This window comes from Limanda limanda, chromosome 8 (genome assembly GCF_963576545.1).
Source record: "Limanda limanda chromosome 8, fLimLim1.1, whole genome shotgun sequence".
Lineage (NCBI taxonomy): Eukaryota > Metazoa > Chordata > Actinopteri > Pleuronectiformes > Pleuronectidae > Limanda > Limanda limanda.
In genome coordinates, this window is record NC_083643.1 from 2,005,388 (window position 1) to 2,027,194 (window position 21,807).

A 21,807-nucleotide genomic window follows, 5' to 3' on the forward strand; every position below is an offset into this window, starting at 1 on the left:
GAGGTGCAGGTAGTTTTATATCTCCTCACTTTAATAATCTGAGGTGCAGGTAGTTTTATATCTCATCACTTTAATAGTCTGAGGTGCAGGTAGTTTTATACATCATCACTTTAATAATCTGAGGTGCAAGTGGTTTTATACTTCATCACTTTAATAATCTGAGGTGCAGGTAGTTTTATATCTGCTCACTTTAATAATCTGAGGTGCAGGTAGTTTTATACGTCATCACTTTAATAATCTGAGGTGCAGGTAGTTTTATACTTAATCACTTTAATAATCTGGGTGCAGGTAGTTTTATATATCATCACTTTAATAATCTGAGGTGCAGGTAGTTTTATACTTCATAACTTTAATAATCTGAGGGGCAGGTAGTTTTATACATCATAACTTTAATAATCTGAGGTGCAAGTAGTTTTATATCTCATCACTTTATTAATCTGAGGTGCAAGTGGTTTTATACTTCATCACTTTAATAATCTGAGGTGCAGGTAGTTTTATACTTCATAACTTTAATAATCTGAGGTGCAGGTAGTTTTATACATCATAACTTTAATAATCTGAGGTGCAAGTAGTTTTATATCTCATCACTTTATTAATCTGAGGTGCAGGTAGTTTTATATCTCATTACTTTAATAATCTGAGGTGCAAGTAGTTTTATATCTCATCACTTTATTAATCTGAGGTGCAGGTAGTTTTATACTTAATCACTTTAATAATCTGAGGTGCAGGTAGTTTTATATCTCATCACTTTAATAATCTGAGGTGCAGGTAGTTTTATACTTCATCACTTTAATAATCTGAGGTGCAGGTAGTTTTATATATCATAACTTTATTAATCTGAGGTGCAGGTAGTTTTATATCTCGTCACTTTAATAATCTGAGGTGTGGGTAGTTTTATATCTCATCACTTTAATAATCTGAGGTGCAGGTAGTTTTATATCTCATCACTTTAATAATCTGAGGTGCAGGTAGTTTTATATCTCATCACTTTAATAATCTGAGGTGCAGGTCGTTTTATATCTCATCAATTTAATAATCTGAAGTGCAGGTAGTTTTATATATCATAACTTTAATAATCTGAGGTGCAGGTAGTTTTATATCTCGTCACTTTAATAATCTGAGGTGTGGGTAGTTTTATATCTCATCACTTTAATAATCTGAGGTGCAGGTAGTTTTATATATCATCACTTTAATAATCTGAGGTGCAGGTCGTTTTATATCTCATCAATTTAATAATCTGAGGTGCAGGTAGTTTTATACTTCATCACTTTAATAATCTGAGGTGCAGGTAGTTTTATATATCATCACTTTAATAATCTGAGGTGCAGGTAGTTTTATACTTCATCACTTTAATAATCTGAGGTGCAGGTAGTTTTATGTCGTGTCACTTTAATAATCTGAGGTGCAGATAGTTTTATACATCATCACTTTAATAATCTGAGGTGCAGGTAGTTTTATACATCATCACTTTAATAATCTGAGGTGCAGGTAGTTTTATACATCATCACTTTAATAATCTGAGGTGCAGGTACTTTTATATCTCATCACTTTAATAATCTGAGGTGCAGGTCGTTTTATATCTCATCAATTTAATAATCTGAAGTGCAGGTAGTTTTATATATCATAACTTTATTAATCTGAGGTGCAGGTAGTTTTATATCTCGTCACTTTAATAATCTGAGGTGTGGGTAGTTTTATATCTCATCACTTTAATAATCTGAGGTGCAGGTAGTTTTATATATCATCACTTTAATAATCTGAGGTGCAGGTCGTTTTATATCTCATCAATTTAATAATCTGAGGTGCAGGTAGTTTTGTACTTCATCACTTTAATAATCTGAGGTGCAGGTAGTTTTATATATCATCACTTTAATAATCTGAGGTGCAGGTAGTTTTATACTTCATCACTTTAATAATCTGAGGTGCAGGTAGTTTTATGTCGTGTCACTTTAATAATCTGAGGTGCAGATAGTTTTATACATCATCACTTTAATAATCTGAGGTGCAGGTAGTTTTATACATCATCACTTTAATAATCTGAGGTGCAGGTAGTTTTATACATCATCACTTTAATAATCTGAGGTGCAGGTAGTTTTATATCTCGTCACTTTAATAATCTGAGGTGCAGGTAGTTTTATATCACGTCACTTTAATAATCTGAGGTGCAGGCAGTTTTATATATCATAATTTTATTAATCTGAGGTGCAGGTAGTTTTATACTTCATCACTTTAATAATCTGAGGTGCAGGTAGTTTTATATCTGCTCACTTTAATAATCTGAGGTGCAGGTAGTTTTATACGTCATCACTTTAATAATCTGAGGTGCAGGTAGTTTTATACTTCATCACTTTAATAATCTGAGGTGCAGGTAGTTTTATATCTGCTCACTTTAATAATCTGAGGTGCAGGTAGTTTTATACGTCATCACTTTAATAATCTGAGGTGCAGGTAGTTTTATACTTAATCACTTTAATAATCTGGGTGCAGGTAGTTTTATATCTGCTCACTTTAATAATCTGAGGTGCAGGTAGTTTTATACGTCATCACTTTAATAATCTGAGGTGCAGGTAGTTTTATACTTAATCACTTTAATAATCTGGGTGCAGGTAGTTTTATATATCATCACTTTAATAATCTGAGGTGCAGGTAGTTTTATACTTCATAACTTTAATAATCTGAGGGGCAGGTAGTTTTATATCTCATAACTTTAATAATCTGAGGTGCAGGTAGTTTTATATCTCATAACTTTAATAATCTGAGGTGCAGGTAGTTTTATATCTCATCACTTTAATAATCTGAGGTGCAGGTAGTTTTATATCTCATCACTTTAATAATCTGAGGGGCAGGTAGTTTTATATCTCATCACTTTAATAATCTGAGGTGCAGGTAGTTTTATATCTCGTCACTTTATTAATCTGAGGGGCAGGTAGTTTTATATCTCATCACTTTAATAATCTGAGGTGCAGGTAGTTTTATATCTCGTCACTTTATTAATCTGAGGGGCAGGTAGTTTTATATCTCCTCACTTTAATAATCTGAGGTGCAGGTAGTTTTATATCTCATAACTTTATTAATCTGAGGTGCAGGTAGTTTTATATCTCGTCACTTTATTAATCTGAGGTGCAGGTAGTTTTATATCTCCTCACTTTAATAATCTGAGGTGCAGGTAGTTTTATATCTCTTCACTTTAATAATCTGAGGTGCAGGTAGTTTTATATGTCATCACTTTAATAATCTGAGGTGCAGGTAGTTTTATACCTCATCACTTTAATAATCTGAGGTGCAGGTAGTTTTATATCTCCTAACTTTAATAATCTGAGGTGCAGGTAGTTTTATATATCATCACTTTAATAATCTGAGGTGCAGGTAGTTTTATACTTCATCACTTTAATAATCTGAGGTGCAGGTAGTTTTATGTCGTGTCACTTTAATAATCTGAGGTGCAGATAGTTTTATACATCATCACTTTAATAATCTGAGGTGCAGGTAGTTTTATACATCATCACTTTAATAATCTGAGGTGCAGGTAGTTTTATACATCATCACTTTAATAATCTGAGGTGCAGGTAGTTTTATATCTCATCACTTTAATAATCTGAGACGAATTGTTATTTGTGAATGTGGGCTATACAAATAAAACTTGATTGATTGATTGATATATCATAACTTTAATAATCTGAGGTGATGGTAGTTTTATATCTCATCACTTTAATAATCTGAGGTGCAGGTAGTTTTATACTTCATCATATTTAGGTGAACTTTCCCTTTATCATCACAGGAGCTGTGGAGCCCGTCCAGCCCCTCCCACTTGCTCCTGACCACGCCCCCGTGTTGTCCTGTGAAGTTTTCCGGGAGTCTGCTCTTCTTCTCCTGATCGCTTCCCTCCGGCCCTGTCCTCCCGGTCCTCCCGGTCCCCTGGGTGTCTCCCGGTGTCTCCCGGTCCCCTCGGTGTCTCCCGGTGTCTCCCGGTCCCGGTGATCCGGTCCACATGGCGGTGGGGGGCTCGGTGCACTGGTTCCGGAAGGGGCTGCGGCTGCACGACAACCCGGCGCTGCACGAGGCCCTGCGGGCTTCCGGCTCGCTGCGCTGTGTTTACATCCTGGACCCGTGGTTCGCCGGCGCCGCCAACGTGGGAATCAACCGCTGGAGGTTCGTGAATTCCCGTTGAAACCACGGTAAAGTCTGCCCAGTTGCCCCCGGGGGTCCGGGTCCGACCCGGCGGGGGGTCGAGGCCCGAGCCTCCGCTAGTTTAGCGAGCTGCCAGGGTCCAGAACTGGAACCACAGATCTAATGTTCTCATGAGGATCTGAAGGGAACATCTCCACTGAGAAGGAGCAGGAACCAGTGAGGTGGAATCTGTGTGTGTCTGTGGGAGGTTCGGCTTCCATGTTGAGCTGCTACACAACTGCTACACAACTGACACATGTGACATAACACAACTTACTACTGATAATAACATTGGTTTAGAATGCACCTGTCTTCCTGGTCTGTGAGGTTTTGGTCATTATCTCGCTGTGATCTGAAACTGCTACACAACTGTCGCACAACTGTCACACAACTGTCACACAACTGTCGCACAACTGTCACACAACTGTCACACAACTGTCACACAAATGACACACAACTGTCACACAACTGACACACAACTGACACACAACTGACACACAACTGTCACACAACTGTCACACAACTGTCACACAATTGTCACACAATTGTCACACAACTGACACACAACTGACACACAACTGTCGCACAACTGACACACAACTGACACACAACTGTCACACAACTGACACACAACTGACACACAACTGTCGCACAACTGTCGCACAACTGTCACAAACTGACATACAACTGACACACAACTGACACACAACTGACACACTACTGACACACAACTGTCACACAACTGTCACACAACTGACACACAAGTGTCACACAACTGTCACACAACTGTCACACAAGTGTCACACAAGTGTCACACAACTGACACACAACTGTCACACAACTGTCACACAACTGTCACACAACTGTCACACAACTGAAACACAACTGACACACAACTGTCACACAACTGTCACACAACTGACACACAACTGTCACACAACTGAAACACAACTGACACACAACTGTCACACAACTGACACACAACTGTCACACAACTGACACACAACTGACACACAACTGACACACAACTGACACACAACTGTCACACAACTGTTACACAACTGACACACAACTGTCACACAACTGTCACACAACTGACACACAACTGACACACAGCTGTCACACAACTGTCACACAACTGACACACAACTGTCACACAACTCACACATGTGACATAACACAACTTACTACTGATAATAACATTGGTTTAGAATGCACCTGTCTTTCTGGTCTGTGAGGTTTTGGTCATTATCTCGCTGTGATCTGAAACTGTCACAACACAGATGTAAACCAGTGTTATTGTTTTTTTTTATCTCTGAGGAATTGAACTGGTTCTTCTTCTCAGTTTGCTTCAGGATTTCAAACCCAGAGTTGAAAAGAACCCTCCCACAGACCAGTAATCCCACCATCACGTATCTCCCACTGGGAAGCTGGTGTTTCTCAGCCCACTAAAGTGTTTGGTCTTGTTCCTCCTCCTGAGAGATGGGTTATAATATTTCTGCATTTGGTATTTATCCAGTTCTGTGTTTGTTGTGAAGTTGCGCATCTGTCTCTCAGGGAACAGAGCTGATATATATTTATCCTCTGAGGGTGAGCAGACTTTTGGTTTTTATATATTTAAATTTTATATATTGTTTTTTTCTTATGTGTAGTACTTAATGTGTTTTTATAGTTTATGTTCATTGTATGCACCTTCAACCAAAGCAAATTCGGTGGAAACCTACTTGGCAATAAATACATTCTGATTCTGATTGTGCTTTTGTAGTCCAGGCTAAGTAGCGTTTTACAACTGACTAAATGTAAAATAATTTTTTTCAGCATATATCATTTCTATGAGGTGTCCAGAACAACAAACTTAAAGTCCTAAGAAATCCTAGTTGAGGAAATATGTTTAATTCTCATCAATCTGAGATGTTTGCCAATAAGGCCAGGCTACAATACATCCCAATAGGGCTATTTTTTTCCTTTACTCCTATCAAAATGAAACTTTACACAATGAAAGTACCCATGAAAAGTAAAATTTTTTGTATTACAAATTTCTTTGAAAACTTCCAAATATCACGTCCTTCCGTCTCTTTATTAACAAAGCATTTATTGATTTGTTGGTATAACTCATCCCAGCAGCAGCTCAAACTTCCCCCCTGGTGGATGTGTGTGCAGGTTCCTGCTGGAGTCTCTGGAGGACCTGGACCGAAGCCTGAAGAAGCTCAACTCCAGATTGTTTGTGATCCGAGGGCAGCCCACGGACGTGTTCCCCAGGCTCTTCAAGGTCTGTACCCCCGACCTCTCTGTTTGACCCCAGCACTCTGGAAAGAGCAATGACTCAGCTTCTGCTTAGAAATGATATTATGAAACTAAATAAACCATGTAAAGTGAAATGAAAATGTATGTTTGGCTCAGATTGTGCCAAGGGAGCATTTTGGAAAGTTCTTTGTACGCATTTCTAATAAAACCTCTCTGACGTCGCTCTTCTTGATTTCATTAGAATAAATGTGGCACAGGTTATGTTGTGTTATGTTGTGTTAGCCTCCAACAAGTGCACTGCTGCCTCCACCACAGTAGAAAGTAACAAATTGAATCTAATCATGGACCCTGGAGACGAACTCTGTCCGATTCTAACAACACAACAGGATCTCTGTGCAACATGAGCTTTTCTCCCTGTTGTTTGTGTGGATCAGTGAAGACACAACTTTGTTCTCATCAGCAAACACGTGTGTTCAGTAACAATGAGCCCATAAAGAACTACACACTGTCGTCATTGTGTGTTGCAGGAGTGATGCTCATGTTTATTGTGGTTGTTTTGTGACTGAGCTCAGTCGTCTAATCAGCCACTGAGTTACTAACACAACACAATCTACACTTTACAAAACACAGTTCTCAGGGTTTCCATGGTCAGGCCGCACTGAGGCGAATCGACCAGCGGCAGGACGGGATAATATTTATGAGGAGATTCGCCCGGGGGGGGGGTTATTTCCAGGCAGTGAGGAGTAAAATCAGACTCTTAAGGCTCTTATATACTACTACGTGTCCGTTTCTCGGAGAGGTCTCAGCGGGGGGCAAAGAGTCTTATTGATTTTTACTTCTCCGACACAGTCCGTCGGAAAAAATTCATCGCCAAACCCATAGGTGGCGCAACGGAAGACGAGCTCAGAGAAGCCTACCCCATTTGGGAAGAAGAAGTCCACGTGTCTCTGTTGACATGTTAGCTCCTCCCACACACTGAACCATGGCAACTAACAGAACTAAATAAAGTGACACCCAGCGGGTCAAGATGCTGATGTAATCGTTTCTTAGCGCAGTGGTTCCCCGGTCTTGTTTCCGAACTGTGTTGCTGATTCCACAGCTTTAATCTGCTTGAGGCTACATGTAGCTAGAAGCTACCCGGACCTAGCTCCCCCCAGCTTCCACACACAGTCAGCAGGGACTCCCGGCACTAACAACTACTATCCAGTGTTTGCTTCTAACCTGACGGTATTATAGAAACAGTGTCATGATAGAAGTGGAATTAAAGTCGTGACGGCGGGTTCTTGCACTGTTACCACCGCAGTTAGCATGGTGGCTAGCCTAGCCTGCTAGCGCCGTTTTGAAAGCTCGTTATAACCGTATGTGACCTTGCACACATGCCCTCAGTGCTCTAACGAGCCACCGTCAGCCGGACAACTCCGCTGGCTTAACACACACGTCACATTAATCGTAGAATCATAGTTGTGTTCGTGTTTGTTGCTACATGTAAACAGGAAGTTTGAGGTCCGGAAATACGGAAATGACGTCATACGGAAATGATGTAGTTCGCGGACCAATCACAGCCAAGAGCGGTCCGTCGGGTCTCCAACATGAAGACGGATAGTTAGAAAAATCAGACGTGTACGAAAAGCTGTCCGAAGCACTCGGAGAGGGCGTTTCACGACGGATAGGGTGATCTTATCTGTCCGTAATAGAAAAAACGGAGAGGCATAAATTGGCCTTTACAATCTCTGTTCAGCGGCTGTTGTGTAACTTGTGTTAATTTTACTTCATATGCGACGGAAACCTGCAACTGGATGTGAGATCAGAGTAAAAACCAGCGGAGGCTCAGTCTGTGTTTCAACTCGCTGTGGTCATCGGACGATAAATAGATGAGAGCAGATGATGAGGATTCTGTGATGACTTCAGTCTCATCCTTCATTACGAGTCAAACACAAATTATTATTCAGAATTCTGATCCGTCTCTCTCTCTAAGTTTCTGTTTGTGTGTCTCTGCTCGGCTGCAGGAGTGGAACGTGACCCGGCTGACGTTTGAGTTCGACCCGGAGCCTTATGGGAAGGAGAGAGATGCGGCCATCATCAAGATGGCGCAGGAGTTTGGAGTCGAGACCCTTGTCAGAAAGTCACACACCCTCTACAACCTGGATCGGTTCGTCACACACACACACACAACCTTTTTTTTCATGTGGACTATAATATAAACAAGTATTGCTCTAGTATTTTTAGGGTTAAAATGTTATAAACCACTCAAAAATAATGACTTTAAGGCTGATACGTGGATTTTTATTAAACTTTATTAAATGGTTAAATTAAATTAAAGCTGGAGGCATTTTCTTTAAAAGCTCGATCACAAGATTTAACTAGAGCTACGTTGTATCACTAACGGGCCCGAGCACACAGGCGATCAATGACCAAGCGCTCGTCTCTGCGTTGGAAAGGATGAATGCTTCACTTCCTGTAGCAAGCAGATGGCGCTGTGATTTTAAGTCATGATTTCTGTGTAGATGTCATCAGGCCCCGACTCTTGTCTTGCATGTCTAGTTTGGACTCAATTGGACCGAATATGTCTGAGATACAGAAGCTCTTGTTTTGATGGCTTGTAATCAAACTTGAGTTTACGGAACTCAGCTGTGTTTCCAGAATCATAACACCCCACTCCAGCATAGAGCGGCTGAGTGAATGTGGTCTGGACTCTGTGGAGGAGAGTCATGGTGTCAGAGACTCTGTAGAAGGACAGAACACCTGCTCTGTGATCCAGGTACACTCCTACTCTGGAGGACACAGGACCTGACACTGGAGTCTTGATTCTGTTGTAACAAAAGCTATAACTGTATACATCACAATATAATGACCAAGATTTATCATTATATCCAAATCTACATTTATCTGAGAATCCTGCTCTGCTGATTTTCTTGTATGCGACTGCTACTTCAACTCCTCCCCCCACCTTCACCTCCACCTCCAGTAACAACGTCCAGTCAGACTCTCTCTACTCAGTGCCTGACGCCAAACAGTGAATCTGTCTGGGTGATTAGAATAAGACTGATAATCTCTCATATATGCTACTTTTCTGTTTCCCTTAGATAATAACAGATATCCGTCTGCTGTGTTTGGATCCAGTGTGATTTCCTGTGAATATTTTAAGAAGTCAGCCCTGGTCTCTGGTTGTCGCAGTAAAACATCCACTTGAGACACAATCTGTAAAATCTCTGTCTCTGTCGACCTCTGACCTGTGACACAGCTGCTGTCACGTCCTCAAAGTCCCTCAGAGGACGGAACCTGAAGCTGGATGAGTGTGTAGATTCACTGAGTGGTGACAGTGAGGGGTAGTTGTGTAGAAGCTGGTTGTGATCCTCTGTGTCTGAGAGCTGCTTCAGTTCATGGTCTTTCCTCTTCAGCTCAGTGATCTCCTGCTCCAGTCTCTCCTGAAGCTCTCTGACTCGACTCACTTCAGTGTCCTGCTGGGATCTGATCTGCTGCTCCACATCACAGCTTCTTTTCTCCAGCAGACGGATCATCTCAGTGAAGATCTCCTCACTGTCCTCCACTGCTTTATTAGCAGAGCCACTGATGGCCTCCTCCTCCTGTTGAAGCAGCTTCACGTCTTTCTCTGTGTCCTGGACTCTCTGATGGATGGTTTGTCTCCTCGGCCCGAGCTCTCTCTGCCTCTCAGTCCTTTCTGCTGCAGCTGACACTGTGTCGTGGTCTCTATGTTCCTTCACAGAGCAGAGATATCAGATACACTGCTGATCAGTGCGGCAGAACATCTTCATCACCTCGTCGTGACGAGAGCAGATGTTCTCCTGGACCGAAGCTACAGCTGTCCGAGGGCTCCACCAGCTTGTGCTTCTTCAATGCAGCTGACTGAAGATGAGGCTGGAGGTGTTTTTCACAATAAGAGGCCAAACAATTCAAACAGGACTTGAGAGCTTTCAGTTTTCTCCCAGTGCAGACATCACAGGCCACATCTTCAGGTCCAGCAGAGCAGTGATCAGCAGGAGCAGCTTGGAGTCCAGTCTTCTTCAGCTCCTCCACTAAATCAGCTAACAGGGTATTTTTCTCCAGGACAGGCCTCGGTGTGAAGGTCTGTCTACACTGAGGACAGCTGTAGTTTCCTCTCTCCTCCTCTTTGTCCCAGTGGGTGTTAATACAGCTCTTACAGTAGCTGTGTCCACAGACAGTAGCCACCGGATCCTTCAGTAGATCCACACAGATCCAACAGCAGAACCTTTCTCTGTCCAGTTGATTTTCTTGCTGCGCCATTTCAGCTGCTGCCAGTGACTGTAGAACAGATTCACTGCCTCTGAACAGAAACAGATCTCTGCTCCTCCCTCTCTCGTTCACTTCCTCTTTTCCCCACGTTTTAACACACTATTGAAAAGAGCAACAGTCTTACCTCTCCTCAGCAGTGTTGTCACACTGTTTAAAGGCAGCTGCAACTGTTATATTTTTAGACTTTGATGCGGGCCAATTAAAGTGGATGGCGGGCCGCAGTTTGGACACCCCTGGTCTAGGCCCTGAAAAAGCCCAAAATGGCAAATAATAATAATAACAAGACATAAAGATTCCTTTGAATTATGACCACTGTCACTGCAGGAGTGGAGTTGTTTGTTTACTGCTCAGCATCAAAGGATTCATCGTCCATGTATGCCCGCGTTACAGAACCTCGTGTTTTAATGGCGTGTAATCAAACTTTGACGCCACGCCACGGTCACACTGTGTGATGAAAAATCGATCGGTCCTCATTTTCGTGTGGAATACCTGTTGAGGTATTTTGACAAGCCCATTTCAAATTACTCCAGAAAACGTCAATTTTCACCACTTTCTAATTTACTGCAAACTTTAGAAACTTTCTGAGCATGGGAAAGCTCTCAAAAAGCCCATTCACTACGCTCAGAATAATCCTTACAAATTCAATAGGGCCTCCCACCGTTTCGGTGCTCGGGCCCTAATAAAGTGAACTTTCCCTTAAATCGTCTTCCAGACTCTTAATGAGCGAGGAGACATGTGACTTGTTACAAATGTAGGTTATCCGCTCTTCAGCATTTCAGAAAATTCCATAATTCGAAACAATCATGAGTCCTTTCTATCAGCATCTCAAGCTGCGCAGCCCCCAGGGGTCTGGAGGTGTAACTGCAGGTCACACCCGCGTCCATGTGCCGAGGCCAGGTGGCAGAGTGAGGAACAGAGGAAGCTCGAGGAGTCGACACTCGTTACGTGAGGCCTGCTGCGTGAGAGCGTTACAGCACCGCATTATGTAATGGGACATCAGTGTGTGTGAGGCGGGAGGGAGTGGAGCTGTGTGTGTCTGTCTGTGTGTGTCTGTGTGTGTGTGAGAGGCGGGAGGGAGTGGAGCTTTGTGTGCTGGTCACGGTCGACCAATAGGAAGCTTCCCCGGCTGCACATCCACGGACCGACCATCCAGTCGTCACAGTTACAGACAAGTTGTATAAGACAGAATCTTTAAATTCATAGCGACAAATATGATCTGAAAATTAAGACATTTAGGCCCAAATGAGAGAGACTCAGTTCACTAGTTACCAAGGATGATAGAGGAGAATTGTGGTTTTTCTGTCAGTGTGAATGTATTTCAGCTTCAGCTCAGCAGCTCCTCAGAACCCTTCTGCACCAAAATGTTATTTATATCATGAGACTGATTTCAACCATATTTATCATCCCTAAGTTAAAGTTCAATTCATAATATCAGAACGTTGCCTCTGACCTGCTCCATGTGTTTCTCTCTTCTGATCCCAGGATCATTGAGATGAACAACAACACTCCTCCTCTGACCTTCAAGCGGTTCCAGACCATCGTGAGTCGGCTGGAGTTGCCGGGGCGACCGCTGCCTGCCGTCACCCAGCAGCAGATGGACAAGTGTCGCGCTCAAATAACCGAGAACCACGACCAGCTGTACAGTATTCCCTCTCTGGAGGAGCTAGGTACACACGACTGTTTTCATAATGTACAAGAAGATGAGTCGTGGCACCGCGGCCTGCTCTTTACATTCTGTCGTTCTTTGGTCGTATCGAGAGTGAATGAGTTTTATTTGATAGAAGGGTTGGGTACCGAACAAGGTTTCTGTACGAGGAATTACGTTAATGTGCCTAATTTCCGAACATAATCGTTTTCTTTTCTTTTAAGTCATGCCTTCATTCGATGGAGACAGTGAAGTAATTAAAAAACTAGAGGAAAGACAGACGTTTTTTATTGACATTTAAATTCAAAATGTGACATTTAAAATTCAGCTGAAGGGTCCGTCTTTTAAGATCATTTGTGATCCCAAGAGATTTGGTCACTATCCCATATCACAGGGATAGTCAGAGGGTAGCAACTGGTGATTAGTAGGGATGGGGGAAAAAATCGATTCAGTTAAAAATCGCGATTCTTGTGAATGACGATTTTAAATCGATATGCTTTATGGTTTATACCGAGGGGATATATGGGGGGAGCAACATCACCCCAGAGCATGTTGACCAGCTCTTGTTTTTGCACAAGAATCTAAACATACCCAAGCACTAGCTTTGCATCGGCTACATGCAAACAACTATAGCCTACTTCTTGTTTATTTCAAAGTTTATATTTTAAGTAAACTTTTATTCATTCTATTTAATTTACCTTTTAGTTATTGTTTAAAAGTAGCCTAAGTGGCTTACATTTCTTAATCTGTCAGTTTGTGTGCAGTTGACAGGGGCTTTATAATAATAGGGCACATTTTTATTTATTTTCTCTATTGTCTGCCCGGCAGTCATCAAGTTAATGTTAATATTTGAAATAAAACTGGTAAAGCTCTAAGTGAATTTGACTGTGTTGTATTTGAAGGTATGATTCAACATTTTTCCATGGTCCAGTATTTAAAAAAAAAAAAATAACCAAAAGAAATCCCAGGAAATCGTAATATCGAATCGCAATACTTACAGAATCGCAATACATATCGTATCGCCACCTAAGTATCGTTATAGTATCGTATCGGGAGCTCCCTGCCGATTCCCGTCCCTAGTGATTAGTTTCAAATTTGACAAGTAGATCATTTATCTTTAATATTTAAAAAAATGAATTGTTCATGCCATATAAGATGTGAGATGTGACTGTTTTTTGTCAAACCAAAGATCCATAACAAAAAGTATCAAGCTAGTCTCAAGAAGAGCTTCATCTATCTGAGTGAGAGAGTGTAAAGAGAGAGAGAGAGAGAGAGACCATGTGACTCCTGGAACGTGAAGCTTGATCAGAACGAGTAGCAGTTAAAGTTACTGTATTTACGTGTTGAAGCCCACAACCCGTGAGGTCCAGCGTCATGAGAAGTTGCTAACAGTGTCTAACAGGAGTTCAGTTCCCTGTGTGACAGCTGCTCTGTGTTTGTCCTCGTCTCCAGGCTTCAGGACGGAGGGTTTACCTCCAGCTGTTTGGCGAGGAGGAGAATCCAAGGCTTTGGAACGACTCAACAAACATCTGGACAAGAAGGTAAAGAAGAAAGTGACGCTAAAGCCTGAAAACTGGAGGAACCCAGAGGAGATTCAAATGAGTTTTCATTTCATTTCCTGTGTCACTGGTAAATCCAACATTGTTCACAGGTTTTGTTTCAGTTTGATAGAGATGAAAATCTGTTAAATGCTTTTTACTTGAAAAAAAGTTGCGAATTTGACTTGAAAGTGAAATAAAAGAGCTTGTCTCTCAAGCTGTTCACAGACGGAACAGACACGAGTTTGTGTTTAACATCTGAAGAAGCAGCAGGAGATGATCTGGGTCTCACACAATGTCGTCAGTTCTTGTTTGAAAGCAGCTAAATATGAATACATAACATACATTTGAATGACAAGCTGGAGTCTCTTTAGCCTGGTGGTAAACGAAGGCCACTGCTCAGGCCTGAACCCGTCTGTCCTCTGTGTGTCTCTTCAGGTGTGGGTGGCCAACCTGGACCTTCCCCGGGTCAACACCTGCTCTCTGTACGCCAGCCCCACCGGCCTCAGCCCCTACCTGCGCTTCGGCTGCTTGTCCTGCAGGGTTCTGTACTACAACCTGCGTGAGCTCTACATGAAGGTACCTTCTGTCTCTGTGTCCTCTGCTCCCGGACGTCTGTGGTCAACTCAACCAACCGATTCTTCCTCTTCCTCTCACGTGATGTCTGCAGCTCCGGAAGCGCTGCAGTCCTCCTCTGTCCCTGTTCGGCCAGCTGCTGTGGAGAGAGTTCTTCTACACCGCCGCCACCAACAACCCCAACTTTGACCGCATGGATGGAAACCCCATCTGCGTCCAGGTGGGTCACGTTATAGGTTGAAGTGTTTTGTCTCCTGCAGAGAGAGGGAAGAGGGTTTTGTTCATACGTTGTCTCCTGTGCCTCCCGTTTGTCTCCAGATCCCTTGGGACCAGAACCCAGAGGCCCTGGCGAAGTGGGCCGAGGGTCGGACTGGCTTCCCCTGGATCGACGCCATCATGACGCAGCTGAGACAGGAGGGCTGGATCCACCACCTGGCCCGACACGCCGTGGCCTGCTTCCTGACCAGAGGAGACCTGTGGATCAGCTGGGAGAGCGGCATGAAGGTATGAGCTCCACCAGCAGGAGAATCCGGGCGAGGTGATGGAAGACGCAGTTCACATGGTTCACTGTGAGTGTGTGTGTGTGTGTGTGTGTGTGTGTGCAGGTGTTTGAGGAGCTGCTCCTGGATGCAGACTGGAGTGTGAACGCTGGCAGCTGGATGTGGTTGTCCTGCAGTGCCTTCTTCCAGCAGTTCTTCCACTGCTACTGTCCCGTCGGCTTCGGAAAGAGAACAGACCCATCAGGAGATTATATCAGGTAGGGATGTCACGAGAACCGATACCTACGATACCTTTCGATACTAACATAACAAAACGATGCCGATGCCCAAGTTTTTGAAGCACCGTAGGCACCGTCAGCTTCGATGCCAGCAGCTGTTAGCAACTTAGCATTAGCATCGGTGCTGCGCCAGTCCACGTTTACATTCTGAAAACCAAGACGGCAACTGCGGCTGCAGCGTTCGCCCCACCTCGACTTGTTTATTAAAAAGGAACAAAGAGTCGTGTATGGAAGTATTTTGCGTTTGACGCCGGGTTTACACCGGACACGGAAGCAACGCCGCCGCTCCGCGCTAATCCTTAGCGCGCCGGCACATGGTTGTTTACACCGGAAGCTGAAGCGGCGCATGGGAGGGGACGGGAGCCAGCTGTTATTTAAGGCTTGGTCCTGCGCTGACGAGTCGCTTTGGCGTCGCTTCAGCGTCCGGTGTAAACCCGGCGTGAGGCAGATGTATCATTGAATGCATAACGTGTCTCACAACAAAGCGTCACTCACATGCGACCGCAACTACCGTATAACTCTCAGTATATGCGCAGCGCAAGCACATTGAATTACCGTATTTGACATTAACAACATCCAAATAATGCACTTTTTTTTTACCGTAGTATCGAAATTGGCATCGAGAATCGTGTTATTTTAGTGGTATTGGCACCGACTACTGAATTTTTGGTATCGTGACACCCCTAATATCAGGTCCGTTGTGTACTGGTGCATCTACTGAATCCGTCTCTGTGTTCAAACTGTGTTGGATAAACTTTTAAACTGCCGCAGCCAATACGTGACTTTCTTGTATTTTATTTTCCCGCAGGCGTTACATCCCCATCCTGAAGGACTACCCCAGCCGGTACATCTACGAGCCGTGGAACGCACCGGAGTCCGTGCAGAAGGCGGCACACTGTGTGGTGGGAGTGGATTATCCCAAACCGATGATCAACCACGCAGACGGCAGCCGGCTCAACATCGAGAGGATGAAACAAGTCTACCAGCAGCTCTCCCACTACAGAGGACTCAGTAAGTCTGTGAGACACTGAGGGCGAACGTCCACCACAGGGTTTCTACCTGGTTTAGATACTTCAGGTGCAGTACTTCACAGTACTCCACAGTACCACAGTACTCCACAGTAGTTCAAATGCACCAAATGAACGTCCTGGTGGTTCAAACATATCGTTGGAGGTGAAGACTGAAGCTGCTTCTTCTTCTTCTACTGTTTAATTCTGTCTCTACTTCCTGTATTTGGTCCAAAAGTCCAAATAGTCTTTTCACTGCAAACAAACACAACCAGGTTCAGTTTGATCCAGACCCAGATCTCCTCTTCTGGTCTGAGGAACCTTTCACACCTGATGTTTAGGTTCAGACTGAAGCTCGATGTGAAAGCAGCTTCACTCTTGACGCTGTAGAGATGAGACACCGACTGTCTGTAGTTTGACAGACGTGTGTTTCCAGGTTTATTCTCCACTTGGCTCCTTCACTTTATCTTCAGATATGAGGAAGTTTCAGTCATTTTCTGGGACTCTGATATTCTTCTATCCGTTGTTCTTGACATAATTATTGTTATTTCATCATTGATTAACGTGTGTGTGTGTGTGTGTGTGTGTGTGTGTGTGTGTGTGTGTGTGTGTGTGTGTGTGTGTGTGTGTGTGTGTGTGTGTGTGTGTGTGTGTGTGTGTGTGTGTGTGTGTGTGTGTGTGTGTGTGTGTGTGTCTCAGGTCTACTAGCATCAGTACCAACCATCCAGGAGGAGGCAGAACCACTGATGACCGACGGGTCTCAGACCAGCAGTGGACCTGGTAGGAGGACACACAGAAGCTTTAAGGGTTTAGAAGATGTCACATGATCATTGACAGTTGGATCTTTTCCTGTGTTTTTCAGAGTCTCCTCCCACAGCTCCGGCTCCTCCCACCTGCCCAGCCGCCGGCTGCTCCACGGCTCCTGACTCGTCCACAGTCCTCGTGTCCTACGCTCCACATCCGGAGCTGGGAGACACCCGGAGCGTTCACCCCCCCCAGACGCCGTGCACCTCCTCAGGCTCACACCCGCACCCCCCTGCAGCCGTGTCATGGAGCTTTGCTCCTCCCTCCCCAGCTCATAGTCCTCTGTCCCCGTCCTCGTCATGTCCCACCTCGTCCCCGGCCCCGAGTCCAGCCGGGACCCCGGGTCAGACTCTTCCCAAAAGGAAAAGTCTCGCCCGCAAGACTCGTCGCAGCCCGAGGCCGCGGGGGGGGCGTCCGAGCTGCGCTATGTCAGGCCGGGAGGGAGAGAGGAGGGAGGAGGAGGAAGAGGAGGAAGAGGAGAGGGAGGACAGGGGAGGGGACGAGAGGATGGAGGAGGATGCTGAACACGAGGTGGAGAGGATGGAGGAGGAGACTTCAGCTCATCAGCAGTGAGACCAGGTACGAGCACAGATTCATAATGAAGTCTCCACTGAATTGATCATTTTTCATTCTCGATGCCTAAAAATAATCGAATAATATGACAAGTACGCCATCTAGTGGTGATATCAGAATCTACCACCGGAACATAAAGGATTATTTCAGTTATATAAATATTTTTTGTTGGATCCCGTAGCCTTCAAATTATATATTTAATTTTGTTAAAGGAAGTAAAACAAAATCCTGGATCCACCCTCTGATCCAGATCCATTGTTTCTTCCAAAAGTCGTTTCAACGAACTTCCATGGAAATGGTCTGCGTAGTTTATTAGTTATCCTGCTAAATATCTAACAATCGCAGACAGGAACATAACTACCATGGCAGATGATTATTGGTATTATTTTATTAATAACTATACAAACATCATTTACTTTGACCTGATGACCTCAGTGTGATAAATAAACTGTTGTGTTTCTGTTTGTGTCTAAAACAGTTTTGTGCTCTCACGTCTCTTTCAGGTGAAGTTTAAAGAGAATCATCTTCAATCGTCCACATCGTCAACTGGACACAAACACACACAAGGAACAACATCATACACACAAACACACACACAAGGAACAACATCAGACACACAAACACTCATTCACCACAAGTGGAATCGAAACAGAAGCATCTCATTCACATCTTCTCCCGTTAATTATCCGGACGAGTTTTTGAATAAATAACTATTTTTAGAGCAGGACCAGAAAGACTGAACACAACAAAACAATCATTCTGATTTGAGACCAGAAAATAATTCACATGTCCGACACCAGGCTCTCTGCTCGTGGGAGGAGAAACTCAGAGTTTGATAAAGCTGCTTGTTTTGATATGTTGCAGTGATGATTTTATATAAATGTTGTATAAGAGATTTAATCCGACATCTCAGAGCGCTGGACAGAACCAGATCATCTTGACTTTTACTCAGCGACAGGCAGCGACTGTGACGAGCAGATCCACTGACCTCCACTCAAATGTATAAACACTATTTTATGTTGTAGCTCCTCCCACTGTGCCGTTGTTTACTTTAGCTTCAAGTCAAACTCGTGGCCCGCAAGGGAATGTAGGATATGTCTGTTTGTGTGACCCTGATGATGTTGTCCAGGATGTTTTCCTCCTTTTGACCACGTTAGAAACACAGACCGTGAATATAGACGTGTCTTTGCCTCCTCCCACTGTAAAATATATATATATAAATATATATATATACAGTATATATGCAGTAGCGATCATGTTGTGGAGCAGTTTCAAGTTCCCACCAATACACACACTCCACCAATCAGGAGTCAGTCTGAGCTCTCAATCATCACAATCAGTCTCCTCCATGTTCACAGATGGGACATGCAAATAATTTAATAAGTAGTAAAAGTACACGTCAAAGTTTTTTAAATTATCATTTCATTTTAAGTATCACACTTATGTTCATGTTTCTGATAAGTTTGGTTTTAATTGTTTATTTGATGATTTAGAAATGTGGTGAAACGTCATGACTGAGACGGCCTCTGATTGGTCGAGAGCATGTGTTGGCGGGAACTCTACCACCGCTCCACTTCCTGGTCGTCCCTGTACAGACTCACTGGGATATTTGGGTTTCATTTCCTGTCAGCGGGAGGAAGTGGAGGCGCCATCTTTATCTATAGTCCATGATTTTAACACTATTGAATCTACATGTTTATGTAAAAACCCAGCGTACGGGTTGTCTGTGTTTTTTTGCACATCTGATGTTTAGCAGCAGTGACGAGGTTCATTAGGGATCATAACGTTTTATAGTCGCCCTGTTTGCACCTGTGTGGTGTGGGGGGGTCGCACGTCTGTGAGGTCGTAGCAGCACATGATGGAATCACTATTAATTCATTAAATTAATTTAGACACTTTATCTGCGGCGCAGAGGAAAATGAGACGAGTCTTTGAGACCAAAACGTTTTTAAGCTATTGGCATAATTTTTAACTGGCAACTGAAAATGCTGCTTGTGTGGTTTAAAAAACTAAAAAGAGAATGTAGAGAGGAAAGAACAGCGTGTTGCTCTCCCATATATATGTTTAACAGAGTTTGTATATAAAATATATATAATAACCATAACCTGTTTACTGATGGTCTGTTTAAGGGGGTTTCATAAAGACTTATTCCTGTCTGGACGTTTCTCACCAGAAGCTCCACAACAGATTCATAAACACAGAAAAAAACAAATCTGCAAACAATACAGGACTGAAACTGAAGCCTAGTTTATTAATTATCAAATAATCACTCATTTGAGTTTCACAAATTGGGGAATTTTGCACATTTATGCCCAGTTTTGTTTCACTTTACTGTCGTATAAAAGAGAAACAGTGAATCCTCGTATCAGAAAAGCTGACGTCAGCACTTTACAAACATTTAATTAATTGACGTCTTAATTCAGCAAGGAAATAACTGAATCTCAAAGTGATTTCAAAATCTTTTATACAGAAAACCTATTGTAACCACCTGAGGAGGAAAATGTTGAACATTTATTAATGCTTTTATGAATTAACTTTAAAATCCAAGCTCTCATAGTTTGATCCAGTTTTATTTAGATTTGAGATGTTTGGAGATAATTGTATCTTTAAGTAACAGAGGTCGTTAGTAGAGGTCGTTAATCGACTGTGATGCCTCAGAACTTTGGGATTGTTCAGACAGAAAGAACAAGGATTTTGAGAAATCTCGTCAAATAATGGCTGATATGATTTATAAATCAAATATTATCATGTTTTAAAAGTTGGAGACAGAACTGAAAATAGAAAGATCTAAATTATTGTTTTTATTACTAAGATTCAAAACAAGGAATCAAATCAAGCACATATTAAAGATTTGAGTATTTTTCTTTGAGATAAATAATTTGTTTTTCTAAATCAATGCACCATTTATTCTCTATTTCAGAAATGATAATGATTATCTGAGGATTTAGCTTTTCATTTAAATCCAAAGTGACTTTGTGAAACCCCCTTACTGTTTCCTGGATGTGTCAAAGTTTAATGGATTGTTTTTTGTCTCTAAGACAAACCTCAGCTCCTGGAGGGCGTCGCTATGTTGGTGTTCAGGAGAAGTTGGAACTTGTGAAGTTTGCATCCTTCAGGATAAAAAGACAATCAGTGGAAAAGCTCCCAGTTCAGCCTGTGGTCACAGAGAAAGCTCCCAGTTCAGCCTGTGATCACAGAGAAAGCTCCCAGTTCCCACCGATCCTGAACCCAACACAAGTCCCACTCAGCTGCCTGTGTTTACCTGTGTGGGTCACATGGATATTTATTTGTTTTGTACGAAAATAGATTATTTTCATTAAAACTGCTGAAGGATTTGTGATTGAACAGAGTTTGAGTGTGTTTCCTGTTTTATTCCAGATTTAACTCATCGGTCTGTTTTCTAGAATTATTTAGAGATCAGTTACATTTTAAAAATAAATTCTTATAGTGCTGTAAAGTTTAAAATTCACATTAATATTTGAATAATTCAAAATTTTGACATGGTAAAAATGTGATATATTAAATTAAATTGGGGGGAAAAACTAATAATCTACATTTTCTGTCCATTATGAAACAACAGTGAACTGGAAATCAGGTGAAGTTGGAGCTCACAGTGATTCATACTGGTTATTGAACATCTGGGGCCCCTTGTGGAGCACTAACCCCCCCCACACACACACACACAGTCAAAGGAGAATAAAAGACTCAAAGTCAAGTATCAGCTGAAATAAAAACTGTTCCCTGAAGTTTAATAAACAAGAAAAGTCGTGATATCCTGAAACTTTAGAATGACTTTCTCTTTCAGCACCACGGACAGCAACTCACTAACCAATCAGGAGAAATAGAGACGGAACATTAATTAAAGGGATTTTGTTTTATTTTATTTACGACGTCATCGTTATTTAAAGTTCACTCTCCTGTTCTCGAGCTCTGAGGAGAATCATCTCTTTACCTGCTGAAGAGTTGCTGAGTCACCTCACTGTGAGTGGTGGATTAATGCTGACTCACTAATGATGACTGTCTGGAATCTGCTGAGTCGACTCACTCTGTGGCTGAAGAACCGGTGAACTGTTGTCCGGCTGCCGAACGACTGAGTGGTCGGTTGATCCTGTGACTAGTTCCCTGGCTGGTTGGTTGAGTTGCTGAACCAGAGACTTTATGAATGTTAAGTTTTTCCTGGAGTTAGTTAGAGTGGGATAACTT

At 42.7% G+C, this 21,807-nt stretch overlaps 1 protein-coding gene across 1 annotated transcript; it reads left to right on the forward strand.

Annotated features, from left to right (window-relative positions):
- The first annotated feature begins 3,865 nt into the window (after window positions 1-3,865).
- On the forward strand, window positions 3,866-20,949 carry cry2 (cryptochrome circadian regulator 2). The gene is made up of 13 exons (XM_061076514.1): window positions 3,866-4,149; window positions 6,328-6,436; window positions 8,418-8,560; window positions 12,166-12,350; window positions 13,781-13,869; window positions 14,305-14,445; window positions 14,537-14,662; window positions 14,761-14,946; window positions 15,048-15,199; window positions 16,029-16,231; window positions 16,927-17,007; window positions 17,090-17,610; window positions 18,108-20,949. Exons 1-12 carry the CDS (start codon window positions 3,989-3,991, stop codon window positions 17,602-17,604), a joined length of 2,091 nt encoding a protein of 696 aa, XP_060932497.1. The 5' UTR covers window positions 3,866-3,988; the 3' UTR covers window positions 17,605-17,610; window positions 18,108-20,949.
- Window positions 20,950-21,807: the final 858 nt, after the last annotated feature.

What these genes read in the sequence shown, in the direction of transcription:
- cry2 (XM_061076514.1), top strand. Translation starts at nt 3,989, where the DNA reads ATGGCGGTGGGGGGCTCGGTGCACTGGTTCCGGAAGGGGCTGCGGCTG. An exon ending in TCCCTCTCTGGAGGAGCTAG is followed by an intron (nt 12,351 to 13,780) that starts GTACACACGACT and finishes CCTCGTCTCCAG; the next exon opens with GCTTCAGGACGGAGGGTTTA. An exon ending in ACAAACATCTGGACAAGAAG is followed by an intron (nt 13,870 to 14,304) that starts GTAAAGAAGAAA and finishes GTGTCTCTTCAG; the next exon opens with GTGTGGGTGGCCAACCTGGA.